General features: G+C 31.1%; 1 protein-coding gene across 8 annotated transcripts in view; it reads left to right on the forward strand.

The window, feature by feature from the left end:
• Nucleotides 1-12,373, forward strand: part of LOC107449987 (coiled-coil domain-containing protein 148) — a 53,863-nt gene extending 41,490 nt beyond the window's left edge. For 4 of the 8 annotated variants that reach the window (XM_087161789.1, XM_087161786.1, XM_087161787.1 and 1 more), the window contains 3 exons: nt 3,567-3,684; nt 5,437-5,559; nt 12,157-12,373. In XM_087161789.1, the coding sequence (XP_087017915.1) occupies nt 3,567-3,684; nt 5,437-5,559; nt 12,157-12,324 (409 nt within the window). In that variant the 3' untranslated portion in view covers nt 12,325-12,373. Of the gene's footprint in view, nt 1-3,566; nt 3,704-5,436; nt 5,560-12,156 lie in introns of all 8 variants that reach the window. The other 4 variants (XR_015433216.1, XR_015433215.1, XM_087161791.1 and 1 more) reach the window with 4 other exon arrangements.
• The last annotated feature ends 2,427 nt before the right edge of the window (nt 12,374-14,800 follow it).

The following is a 14,800-nucleotide window of genomic DNA, read 5'->3' on the forward strand; positions in this document are numbered from 1 at the left end:
TCATTGAAATTTTGTGCATTTGACTGACTTTTTGCACCTCGATTTTCCATTAAAATTCTTCCAAGACAGTGCTTCCTCAAATGCTCTTCCTTTCCACTGGCGACGATTTCCGAAGTTCGTCCGTTTTGGTATGAGTCCTCGCTTCTGAATAAACCACTACGAAGTTCCTTTCCGTGTCTGTATTTTGGTGACAATTCCATCTGTTCCTTGGTAACTCGTATCTTCTTTTTCACTTAAGATTCTGGCGATTTCAGTGCGTCTCCGAAGTGCTTCCAAAATTGGGTTCTCCAATATCATTTATTGGCTTTCATATTCGAACGTTATAGGTATATTTCTCATAGATTCCGTTGCACAACTATGCGGCGTATACATTTTCTTGGCCTGCAATAACAAATTTTTATGTTTCATCTGGGCATTGAAAGATGTTTTAATAACTGTTTAGCTTAAAAAAAAATTATTCATAACTTTTGAATTTTTTTGTTATACCTTTATGTTTATTTAATTTATTATTTTTATTAACTTCCATTGTTTTGAAAATTATTTCATTATTTGAGGATTACAACTGGTTAGCATCTCAAACGTTTTTATTTTAAAATTATGCATAGTTTAAAAATGCTTCTTTTGAGTTTTTGGGGCAATCAAAATGTGTTTAAATTTGTTAAAATTTTTGCATCATATCTTAAAAATGATTTATTTTACGTATGTGAAGTTTTTTTTAGTTCGTTTTTAAGAGGTCTAAAAAATTTTTGTGCCCGGGGGCCCTGCATGCTATTAAAACGGCCCTGGTCGAAATAAAAGTCACGAAAGGGTTAAATCCACGAAAGTTCAAAAATCATTTACCACACAAGTCTTGTTTAGCGATCATTGTATGGGGAAAACGCCGCGGGCTACTCTCCATAAATCTCGTTAGCTAAATTTTTTTAATCGAGAAGTATCAATATTTAGATAAACTATTATTCCCCGGCTTTCGATATTTCGATTAAGTAATTTATCGTGATCAAACTGTTTTGTGCAATCACTGCTCTCTATAATTGTTTTTTGGTTTGGGTGTACGGAAAATATTCGTAGTAAAATATTTAACTTTGCCTATCATATCAAAATTGTCATGCATGGGAAATTAATTTAAAGGCTATGTATTTTCGGAACCAAATGCCTATGATTTTTATCTTATAATGTTTTCAATTCATCAAATTTCTCGCATATTAGTGTGATATCATTACAAAACTGATTCTGGAATTTATTTGTATAAAGTTTTGATGTGCTCTTGTAGTTCTTGACATTTCAATAAACATTCTGATTAAAACTTCAAGAAAAATATTCCTTTAAGGTTTTGTTTAATCACTGGCACCTTTATTAATAAATTATAGCACCTTTTTTTTATTATAAAACACTTTAGAAACAGTTTTATTTTAAAATTCTTTCATCATCCAGAAATATGATTTTCTAAATTTTTGAAAATTATGACTTTTGTGTGATATTATATCTCGTGTAGAAATCATGATGTACTTAATTACGGATGATCACTTGAATATGCGGGGTGTTCAAACATAATGTGAAAGGGAAAAAAATAAACGATTTTCGGTCATTTTTAAAATCCTATTTAAAAATAGAGAGAAAAAAATAGAGAGAGAGAATAAGGACAAGCTATCTCCATGAGTTTTCACACAAAACAAGAATCACTCATATTTAAACATCATAAGGAAGGAAAATATTAAATTTTTTTTCAATTTTTTGACAACTAAAAAATGAAGATAAGGGGGGGGGGATAATGAACCACTCACCCTCATACTGTAAAGGAGAACAATACAGTACAAGACTGTAAAATCGAACGATTTTTTTCTTTATGAATTTTGCAAAAATTATGATGAACTCAATTCATTATTTTTATCATATTGTGCATATTTCAAATCTTTATTTTATCCTGCATTGTTTTAAATTATCAATAACTTACTGCACTCATAAGTTTAACTCATCAAATTTAATTTCACATTCATTTTTTTAAAACTATATGAATGGAGTTTTCAATAAACGTGGTGATTGGTGTTGCCCAGTCCGAACTCAACCATTCATTTCAATATACTAAACGAAACTGTAATAATTACTAAACTATAAATACTAAATTGTAAAAATCTGATTTAGATAAGTTTCAAAGAATTTATGTAAATCAGTATTTCTTTTGTTTCATTACACACTAAATCAGTCACTACACACTAATTGTAAAACACCCTGAATCCACTTTGAATATAGGATGAGTGAGATGACCCTTAAATTTTTACCTCAATTCCTAGGTTGTCGTGATATATGGCCATTCAAAATCCCTGTAACTTTTTCTTCAAAGGATGCAATAAATTTATCAATCACACTTTTCTTGTTTGAAAATTGTATTCACTCATTGTGTTAGTCTTCTTTCGTGAACTTCGAAGTTATCCCCCCCGACATGTGTTATTTATCAAAAATAGCAGTTTCAAAGCTAGCATATTATTCCCAAGTCAAAATTCTTGATGGTCCCCTCAAAATATTTTGATGGTATATGTTGATTTCAGTGAGATTCATGATGGTCCAACATTCTATTATGGTTCACGGTTTCATTCATGGTTTTTGAAATGCTAACAAACTTCCATCATTCCATGATGGAAAATGCTACTTTAATACTTTGATGGTTAACCATCAAGAGAAGTTTAATTCTCATGGATCAACAATCCATGATGACCTGTGATGGTCCATGATGGTGCCAACTATACAATTCCATGATGGTTTGATGGGAATTCTTGTTGCTTCTCAGGAATATACCATCAAAACAATTTGGGTTCTTTTTATGTTGTACCATCATAAATCAATCTGAATTCCTACAATGGGAAACTGGTTGTTCATCATCGTTCCATCATTTGATATCTATGATACAATGACGGAAATTCGTGATGGTCCATAATGGTACAACAATGCATTTTCATGATGGTTTGATAATAATTATTGTTGGTTCAGCAGGAATATAACATCAAAATAATTTGTTTTTTAATGTTGGCCCATCAAAATTAAGTTCGAATTCCTACATTCATTTGATTTCTAAAAAATTTTGATGAAAATTTCTCATGGCTCAACATGAATAAACCATCAAAACAAGTTGCTATTCTTGCGTTGGACCATCATAAATCAGTCCGAATCTAGTAATGGTATAAACGTGGTCTGGGAATAAACCATTCTGGTTAATGGTTATTGGATACCATCAAAAATACAATGGTTCGTGATGGAATTATTGATGGTTGCCATCAAGATTATGTTGGTCCATCAATAGAAAACCATCAAAAATTTTGACTCTGGGTTTCTAATGCATTTTTCACCCATAAAGTAGTGTATTAAAGGGTACTTTTGCATCATCACCCATTTTAGTAAAGTATTGTTTCTATCAAGTAAAGCATTGCTTTGTTAAAATGGGTATTCTTGTACACGCTTGCTACATAATAACCTAACGGTATAAGATACGTTTTCGACCGGACCATGAGGGTCGTTCTATCTGTAAGTGTTGTGTTTCTGTTGTAGCCAGATTAAGGAAGATCAATCCTTTATAGGGTTCGATATCGAACAGAACTCTTTTATGCGAATCAGAAGGAACGTCGAGAAAGAATGCTCAAATTGAGAGAAGAGGAGAAACACAGACAGCAGCGTCTTGATCAGTTGCGAAAACAGGTGGGATAAGAAAAGACACGTAAGATCATCATGCTCTTTTTTTTTATTTATTTGTTATTATTTATTTATTTTTTACAATAACAGTGTTGTTGCTCGGATAAATACACTAGCACCCCTTTTACAACGCGAGTTTGGAAATCTTAAAACATCGAGCTTCCTTGACCGAACCCTAGCATTAAAAAAATGTTCATTAACAACAGTAAATGTACTAATAAAAAATATTACTAATTATTTTGAAAATATTTAATGCGAAGAATGAAATATTATGATTTCTTCTTTAGTATGCCTAAAAGGAATACAATATCCAACGTGAAAACAGTTATGAACGAAACATAATTCTTATATTTAATTATTTGATTTTAAATTGCAAACCTCGATAAGAAATATTGATGAAATTTTTTAGAAAATGCATATCCTTTTCATAATTTAACCAATATATTGTTATTGAAAATATTTTTTCCCCATTTTTTATTAATTTTTTTCCAATGTCATTTGACAAAGTTGATACAAACAACCAAAATATTCAATAAATTATTATTGATTAAACATATATATATATAATTTTTAATGGTAAAAAATCGGAATCTTTGTGATCAGAACACCTTCTGGGAGCCGCTGATTTATTCTTAACCCATACGTGTGTACAAGGCAACAGCAATTTCAAATAATTAAGCGTTTTTATATATATATATATATATATATATATATATATATATATATATATATATATATATATATATATATATATATATATATATATATATATATATATATATATATATATATATATATATATATATATATATATTGTCTCTCTCTCTCTTTTTAAAACTATGTTGTGATGAATTTTACCCAAACTTCCCCGGCTGCATTATTTGAGACAAGAATTTTTTTTAAAAATAATATGTAAATAGATTATTTAACTATTGCTTCAGATGGTAGATACGTTATTGAATGATAAAACTAAAATATTATACAAGAATAAAAAAAGAGGGGGTTCATATATTGAAATCCTTCTATTGTAAGGAGCATTTAAAATACAGCTTTCAATAAAATAAAATAAGTCCAAAAAAAAAAGATTGTTACACAATAGTAAAAAATAATTTTGGTTATGCGATATCTGTGCTTTACTTTCAGCTTTCAATAAAAGGCTGTTTATGCCAGAGCATTTAAAAAAATCAATTGTAGGACCTATAATTTGAAATACAATTTAATATCAAGCAAAATATTTTAGGATTTTCATACAAATTTGATAATGAAGTTTTAGATTAGCATTTTTTACATCAGAAAATTTAGAAGCAAAACTTGCTTCATCTCATTTTTTAGAAAAGTTTCGAATTTTTTAATATTAGTAAAAAATAAATACTTTGTATGAAATAATATATTTTTTATCCCAGGATAATTGCTGCTTACTTTAACATTAAAAAAATTAATTTAAAATATGCATTTAGATTTTTATGTGTATATATGGTTCCATTGTTTTTTTTTTTTTTTGTTTTTTGTTTTTTTTTTTAATTTTATTAAATTAACTTTGTTTTTTGATTTCTCCACAGGGGGGTATATAACGTTTCCACCCCCAAAATCCACACTTTTATGCATGTCACAAAAAAAAAAGTTATTTTTGTTGCCTAACAAGGAAAGAAAGTAAAAATCTAATTCATTAAGGAGAAGCAACAATTGTGATTGTAGAGTATTGTATGATGCATGCTAATGTTATTCTCATATTAGTCTTTGCACACACCCACACTTTAGGTGCCTGAAAACAAGACGAGGCTTGAGCAAGACACAGTTGCTTCACTGGCACGCAAGGAATCCAATTGCGAGGGAGAAGCAGTCAAGGCTTTGCATGAACTACGCACAGTACTCGATGCTGAGGTTAGCTCTACACCCAACACACTCACTATTTTTTCTTATTTTCATTTATATATATATACACCGAAGAGCCATTACATTATAACCACCCGGCTAATAACATGTAGGACCACCTTTAGCCCTCAAAACTGCTAGCACACGCCGTAGCATTGATTCCACAAGGTGCTGATAGGTAGTTTGAGGTATCTGGTACCAAGCGCTCACCAACTGGTCCTACTATTCCCTCACATTGCGAGGGGCAGCAAGAATTTGGTTTTCCAAGTAGGACCACAAATGCTCTATTGGATTAAGGTCAGGTGAATTTGGGGGCCAAGACATGACTTGAAAGTCACTGGAATGTTCCTCGAACTAATCCATGCCGATTCGACCCTTATGATACGGTACATTATCCTGTTGGTAAACACCATCCCCCGCAGGGAAAACTGTTGCCATGAATGGGTGAACCTGGTTTGAAACTATGTTCAAGTAGCTTACAGCCGTCAGGGATTGTTCTAATGTGTCCCATGAAAACATTGTTCCTGGGCGAGAAACCATGAAAACCTGGGCGAGCCCATTGTTATAGATGGTGGGTGGTCATAATGTAATGGCTCTTCGGTGTGTATATATAAATATATATGTCAGGGCAGAGAGTGCATTGCATAAAAAAAACATAAGTGAAAAGCTCCAACTAATCTTTTTATGTTATTCCTTTTCTATAAATATTTTTCTTAATTTATTATTCTAAACTAAACGCTCTTTCTCACACTTAAATATTCACATCCTGTCTTTTAATCTATTTTTAGTTCAAGTATGCAATAATTAAACATTTTAAGGCATATTTAAGGCCCTGTAACTAAGCGTGAGAAAGCTAAATTTCCCTCGACCCTATTTAGCAGGCCAATTATAACTATTAATACTTCCCCTTCCCTCGAGACCTAAAGCAATAGATTGGAAACTTTCCCTAGGATTGGCGACTTTCCCTAGGATAAAAAGTCAAGCATACAAATTTCGGCACGATTTGGGCTCCGACAATTCTTAAAAATGCATTAAATAAAAGATTATTTCAATTCATTAAGGTTTTCTTATGCCTTGCACTCAACCCTGAGATATATATATTTATATCTATAAGGGCACTGATTATGGGATTATTTTTAGTAACTTCACATTTGATCGATTGAAAAATACCAACGGTCTGACTGCATGATTAATAATTTTGTGAGAATTGAGCATTTAAGGTGTCTTTGATAAAATTCGTATTTTTACAAATATAAATATTTTCAAAACTAGGGCAAACTAGACTAAAAAAATAGTAATTAATATTAACTATTATTTAATAAATGTGTTACCTTCATTCTGTAGTGACATTTCCATAGTTGCCCTCAGTAAAATCACTTATGCGTTTCAATGCAAAATTCCTTTGTTTTAAGTCATAAATTTTTTGTTGAGAAACAAATGTAGTGATCAGACTGTGACCATCAAAAAAGCATAGATGTAATGTGAAAGGAAAAAAATTTAAAAAAGGGTGGGGGAGCACATTTTTTTACTTTTTAGAGAATAGAATTGTATATTTTATGTTAGACATTATACTGTGTATGTTATGATGCATGCATTTTCTTCTATATAATATTTTTATATATACATTCCCAGTTCTACATAAGCGATTCAAAGAAAAAAGTAACACATTAAATATGTCTATAATTTGCGAGAAATTTTGGGGTTCTTAACGAAGAGTGAATCTGATAATACTAAAATAAGAAATAATTTAAAACTCCTTTCTGGTAGGCAGGTACTTATTTACGTCGCACTAGAGCTACACAATGGGCTATTGGCTGGAAAACATCCCAGAGGATGATTCGAAGAAATGCCATCACAATTTTGATCCTCTGCAGAGGGGATGGCACCCCTACTTTGGTAGTCCGACGACGCGAATTCGAGCACTTTACTGTAGAACAGTTTAACGAGGACCGATACCGCTCACCCTCGGTCTCTACGCAGGCTGATCACAGTGGTCACCCACCCGATTACAGACCAAAGCCAGTGATGCTTGACTTCGGTGTTCTACTGGGAACAGTGTCTTTTCTGATCAGTCCGATGCGGGACGAGATGAACATGAGCTGTCGGTAGAAAATGTGTGAGGTCATTTCAGCTACATTTGTATAGGTATTTAAAAAAGTGTGAACAACTGGAAGCAGTAAAGATGAAAATGTTGAAACTAATGGTTTAATACAGACATAGTATATATATTTTTTTTATGTTTAGAAATAGTGTAATTCAGTTTAGTTTATTAGACATGTTTAATTTTAATGCACACAATTTTTCTACATCATATTTGATTAGAAATGTTTTTTTTTTTTTTTTAAAAAAAGGAAATAATACTAGCATTTTTATTCAAGAAAAAGTCTGACGTGCTCATTTTATGATTTGAAGCTTATGTAAAATTTTAATAATTGAAATTACACATTCATAGGAACTTAAATGAGACAGCTTTAGTTTCTCTGGTAACAGGAATTAAAAAAAGCCCATTGCATAGTTAAAAAAGAAGTGATTGTGAATTTTAGGATGCTCACCCATCTTTTCAAATCAATATTTGTTCCATATACATAAATCTTTTGACTAATATTTTTTACAATATTTCAACTTTTGGCTAATATTTTTTTTGTGATGCTATAATGTCATAGTTTCTTAACGATATTTGTAAAGGAAGGAAAAGTAAATCACAGACGCTCTAGAATTGATATCCGTTTCATTTTATAAATTAATTCAATATATTAGCTCAAAATTTCATTCCTCATCTTCTTCATCAACGTCGCAGCCATTTTTATTTACATTTGTAAACATCATCACATAGAACTGAAACGTCATAAAAAGCAAACAATCTGATTCAGGGCTTCAAGTGGCAAAACATGGTTTTGGAGAACAAAAAAGCAATTTTGGAGCAGCAAAACAAAGATTTGGAGCATATTTAATAAATAAAATTAAAAGAAGAATTTAATAACAAGAATTTTTAATTTTGTCCATTAATAACATATCTTATTTTTTACACTTTTTTGAAGGTCCCTGCATTAACAAATTAAGTTTCTTTTTGGTACCTTCCAATGCTGTTAAATATTCTGCTATCCTCGACTTAGCCTCAAATAAGAGGATCCGTCCGCTTTCTATAATCGGCATGTCTTTATTATTTTACCCATCTTTAATATTTTTTCTAAGAGATCTTGAGAAGCCTTCAATTTTTTTTGCAAATCAATTTCAGCAGCTTTCAATCTGCTTTCCTCAGTTTCAGTGTTTTTTGCTTTCTTTTTTCTCAACCTCTAGTCGAGCAGAATAATTTTTAAATGCTGCACGAGCCATTTTAATTATATCTTTGTCAACTTTTAAAGTTATTTAAACCCCTATTTTGTTGATATGTGACACAACTTCTCTCAAACCATTCACACTATGCAAATTTAAACTTGCCTTATTGTCAAGTAGCTTTTTGTTCACACTTAAACCTCTTTCAACATCGGCATTCCCATGTGGTACCCATGTGGTGGTATTTAATATTGCCGAAATATTAAAAAAAAAAATTAATAAATTCAACATTGAGTGGCTCATACTATTTTTTAAATTAATAATTACTTAATTTAATTCTTTAAAAGGTAATTCAAAACTCTAATTAATTTAACTATTATTTAAGGTTATCGAGTATAATTTTATTAAAATTTAAATAAATGTTATTTGTAATAGTATATTCAACACAACATTAACAAGATTAATATTGATCATACCAAATTTATAAAAATATGTAAAGAATTAAGCAAATTAAGAAAACTTTAATAAATTTATATTACAAATGTAAATTAGTGAATGGCCCCTAATAAATTTTTATTAAAATTGGTCACTTATAAAGTATTGCATTAATGAAATGATTAAAAAAAATTAAATTTTTAAATGCAAATACAATGAGTATTGAAGCTAAAAAAATTTTTTCAGAAGTAAATTATTATATTGTCCCTACACTCATAATATTTAGCAAATCTGTGATAATTAAAATTTTTTACATCAGTTGCTTTAAATCAAATCATTAAGAGATGAATTAAAGTATTTTTGAATGACAAATCTGAAAAACATAAGATTTTTTGCTGCATTTAAAATATTGAAAACCCCTCTCTTCATACTTATTTAAAATCTTGCCTCTAAATATTATTAAGTTATTTCCTAAAACAAAACAAGAGCACTGAAAATTTTGAAGGTAATAATACAATAATAAAATGCGATAAGTAAAAAAAAAAAAATTTTTAAAAAAAGCAACAAAGTAAAATAATTGTTTAAAAACAATATGCAATTAGTGGATGGTCCCTCAGATAAAAAATTTAAGTTGTGAAACTCAATTAGTTCTTATCCTTATTTAATCTTAGCTTTATCTAATTACATGAATAAAACGGAGATAGAAAGTTTGAGGTTAGGAAGCTTTGTGATTCTTGACTGTTCTGAGGATCAACATGAAATTATGTACTTAGTGGATGGTCCCCTAGTTAATACAAGGATCATGGTACTAATCTATAAATAGAATAGCGCAAGAAGTCCATTAGCTTTCCATTGACGAAGACGATGGTACATCAATAACGATGAAATCAACAAGAGAAAAAATTTTCTTTTGCTATTAAAATTTGGCAATGTTTAGTTGGTCCCCAAAACATTTTTGGCGCAGATTCGGCGCAAATTTAACATAAAATGTCGTTTCTGCGCAGTAATGCGCAAATATACCGATTTGGCGCAAAATGCGCAGCACTTGAAGCCCTGCTGATTGGTCCAAATGTAAGCTGCTCTCATTTATAAGCAATTTTTCTTTCCTCGAAGAGAAACAGTTGCTGATATTTCGGGCAACTGTGATTTCTATATCCTACGAGGATTTTCGAGCAATTTTTGGAGAAAGTGGAGGATACGATTGCGCTTACAGTTGACTAGCCGGCTTCGTTACCGATAATTTTCAACCCATTAGATTCATTTTCGACTATGCAAAATTATCTCCACGTCAGTTTAATCAAGTTAATCTTTCACTTCAGTTTTTTAGGATTATTTATTTAATTACACTGATTTTTTTTAAAAGAAACAAATAAACACATTTTGTTAGTGATTTAGGCCAGCTATTTTCTGTAAATAAATCTTGTGAACCAATATTATAATATTGGTTCACAAGAACATTGGGCATTCTATTTGTTTCAACATTTTAAAATTTAAGTAGATATACTTATTGGTCAGAAAAGGCGCCTTCATACAGACCTCAACTCACATAAGAGAGATTAGCATTCACTATTAATCATTAGTTCAGTGAAATTCTAATAGCAAAAATACTATACAAAATGTTAAAAAAAATTCTGGTTAATTTTATGAAGGATTAGCTCCTCAACAAGCATTGACAAAGGTGACAAAAGTCAAGGGATTAAAAAAAAAAGTCAGTTCAAAAGTTATGGCTCTTAATGTCTAATAATGGTCTAAAAGGCATGGACCTCATCTAACTCTACTAAGGCAACAATTCGACGTGGCATAAACTCAACAAGTAGCTGGTAGTTTCTTGCAGGAATATTCAATCGTGAAGCCTCTACAGATGTCCATAATTGCGAAAGTGTGAAGTGAAGAATTTTGCACATGAACTGACTTCCCGATTATGTTACATCCCATAAATGTTTGAAGGGATTCATGTCAGACAATCTAGGTGACCACATTATTTGCTGGTATAGTCAAGAATGTTCTTCAAACCAGTCGCGAACAATCATTGCGAATTGTCATCCATAAAAATTCCATCGTTGTTTGGGTACATGAATGGCTGCAAGTGTTCTCCAAGTAACTGAACATAACTATTTCTTGTCAATGATTGATGCAATCGAACCATTGGAGCCAGTAGTCCATGCCGTAAAAAAAGCAGCCCGCACCATTATGGAGCCATCTCCAGATTACACAATGCATAATTGACAACTTGGGTCCATGACTTCGGGGTCTGCTTCGCACCTAACTCTCTCACTAGTTAAGACCAGCTGAAATCATCTGACAAAGCTACATTATTTCAGTCTTACCAATAGGGTCACGAACCTAGGAAAGGAGCTGGAGGTGATGTTATAATTGTAAGCAAAGGTACTCGAGTTGTTATTTTGCTGCCAGATTTCACTATAGCCAAATTTCATCACATTGTCCCAATGGGCACATCCCGCATTGATGCTTGCTCTTATTTTATGCAATGTTACTTGTCTGTAACTGTTAAGACTGACAATTCTAAGTACACGTGGTTATTAAGTGCAGCAGGTTGGCCACTACATTGTCCATGGTGGACTATGTAATGGCCTCTGACCAAGGAGGTTATGCTTGAAATTAGGTATTCTCGGCACACTGTTACATCTATAAAGGTTGAATTCTTTCACAAATTTCCGAAATGAAATATCCCATGCGTCTATCCCCAACTACTATTACACGTTCAAAGCCCATTAATTCTCGTCTTGTGGTTATAAATACATCAGAAACATTCTCAGATGATAAAAGTGATTTGCAACTTTGCATATTGCTATCCCAGGACTTTTGTTACCTCAGTGTATTTGGTAGTCTTTTTGTTAAATTTGGATTCACTTAAGACAGGAATGATTGTGTTTGCAGGTTCACAGGGATCCTAGAGTGCGACTGGAGCAGCAGCTGCGTGATGCAGGACTTCTCCATTCGGAATATGCGAGGCACGTCCTCTCTCAATTGCACCCTCTACGTGAACCTCGAAGGGACACCCTCTCTTCCAATATCTTTCCTCCAGGAGAGGATTCTTCTTCTTGATGAATGTTCAAATTTAATGACACTGTATCAATTAAAAAATTTTTCCACACATGTCTCATTTATTTCAAACATCCTCAATTACTGGTGTTATATTAAGAGAGGAGTAAATTACATACCGCCTTTTTGTATCACATTATAACAAAGAGAGGCTATAGTTTGTCTAAGGCCATCCGCTGCTATGGAAACAAGAATAGTAAATTTCAGGGAGGGCAGCTTTTCCTCATTCTAGGGCTAACACAATAAACTGGAGAAAAATATTCACATTTTCTCACTTATCTAAGACCAAACCGGTCTTAAACAATAACCCCACACACCTACTTGAAATAGTTATAGTTAATCCCCATAGTCACCGCCACAGATCCAGATGGGGAGTTATATTCTACAAACTATAATGAAATTTTACAAAAGTAAATTATAACAATATTTTCAAATTTGTTCTACGGTAGTACATAACGCATGGAAATGCATGGTTCAAATTTATTGAAAATGAAATATACCATTATTAACTATAAAAAAAAGATAAAATAAATAAATCTCACCATTTTATGGATTTATGAAGTTTGAAAGTTATTCTATTTTTAAAAATCTTTCAAAGAAACAAAATAAATTGTATTGCTTTATACCTAAACTTAACAGCAGGTTGACCAATAATTTTATAAAGAATAACTTCCCTATTTATTTAAATCAGGCTAAAAGAAAAGACAACCAGGATTTAGAATTCAATGCTTTTTTTAAAATTTCATATTAGAGTACTTTTCTTTTAATATTGTACTTGAAAATTCAGAAATATGTTTGCAATAATAAAATAAAGTATGGGTATGAAGATTGTGCTTTAAAACTAGGAACTGGTAAGAATTTTATGATCATCTTGTAAAATACCAATTAAATAGTTTTCACAGAGATACATAATAAAAGAAGCTCCATTAAGTTTTTATTTTATTCTCAGTAGGCAATCTGAAATATGTAAGATTTTTAAACTGGCAGAATTAAAGGAAATTATTAGAGCGTTAATATCAAAGATTCTTCTTTAACAAAAGAATTTAGTTTAAATTGGAAAGAATGTGTAACATTTGTTTTTAAAGTATCTTTTTTCGAAATCAAATGAAATTTAATAACTTTATATTGGCATAGATTAGAATGGGTATTAGAAGGCAGGCATTAAAAAGCTGTGGGCTCCATCTTTTAATGGCTATGGTAGGAATTTTGGTAAGAACATTAATTTTGACCCTTGTCAAATGACACAGACAGCACCTTAGCTGGTACCTCTCTCCAAATTTCAACACCGCAACCAATGAGAGGGACTTTCAACCATAATAGATTTAACGCACTGTGTACACACAGGTTGTTTTGTTGGCTGTTAGGATCAAATTCACTGTGAGCAACGCTTTAACCTATGGATTAGTAACAGGAACTAATCATTATAACCATGGGAGGCTATAATCAAAAGATCATTTTATTCTTTAAAAAAAAAATTTGTTTAATTCTGTCCTTTTTGCACTACAAAATCTAAAATTTTGGCAATAATATAGCATATATGTAAGCAAATATTTAAGTACAGGAAGTTAAGAAAATGAATTGAGAGTGGTTTAAAAGTGGTTTCTGAAACGTTTATAGTAGTAGTATTACATCAGCTGGTGGTTTTTCAATTGGTCACAAATGTTTTCTGAAACAGACGTGAAGAATAATGACTCCATAACTTCCATAAAAAACAAAGTAACTGAAGTTTCTGTTTTTTGTTTCAGTGTTAAAGTTTATCCCTTTGTAATTAAAATTAAAAAACTTAGGAAAGTACAGACTATTTAGTAAAAATGTTAGAAGAAAATATTACAAGTAAAAATGTTTGTTTTTGCAGCAAAGCCAAAATTGCTTCAGTCTATTACACTTATTAATTTAACATATTTACAATGTTTTTTGTTTTTTCTTTCCAATTTATAAGATTAAAAAAAACTACAGCAGCATGATGAAACAAAATTCATTTTAATTTTACATTAAGAACAAAAAAAAAAATGAAAAAAAATATCTACAAAATTCTATAATTGTAAATAGTTTTATTTAAAATATATATATATATATATATATATGGCTTATAAGTAATAAATGGAAGTTAATTAAGATATTTAATTATACCTATAATACTTAATATAACAAATTATGTTAAATTTCTTTTTTACATGGGTGCAAGTCTTCCGTCCCCAGGACGGATTTCCGTCTTTCGAAAATGTCCGCGGACGGAAGTAAGACGGAAACAAGACTGACTCGATGACTGAAATCGGAATTTTTTTTTTCTGTCCCTAAAAATATTTTTTAGGTCTACGTTATTGGTCTACTTTCTTATGTCCTGTTGTTATTTTATCAAAAGACAGATGAATAAATATTTTTTGTACAGTATTTAAACTTGATGTATTATGGTAAAGCTTTCTTAGATAGTTTGAATATGTCGAGGGGGTATTGTATATGTTAGGTATTTCAGTCAAAA

The sequence above is a fragment of the Parasteatoda tepidariorum genome, chromosome 4, assembly GCF_982258835.1.
Source record: "Parasteatoda tepidariorum strain Cologne lab strain chromosome 4, Ptep-v5.0, whole genome shotgun sequence".
NCBI classification, from domain to species: domain Eukaryota; kingdom Metazoa; phylum Arthropoda; class Arachnida; order Araneae; family Theridiidae; genus Parasteatoda; species Parasteatoda tepidariorum.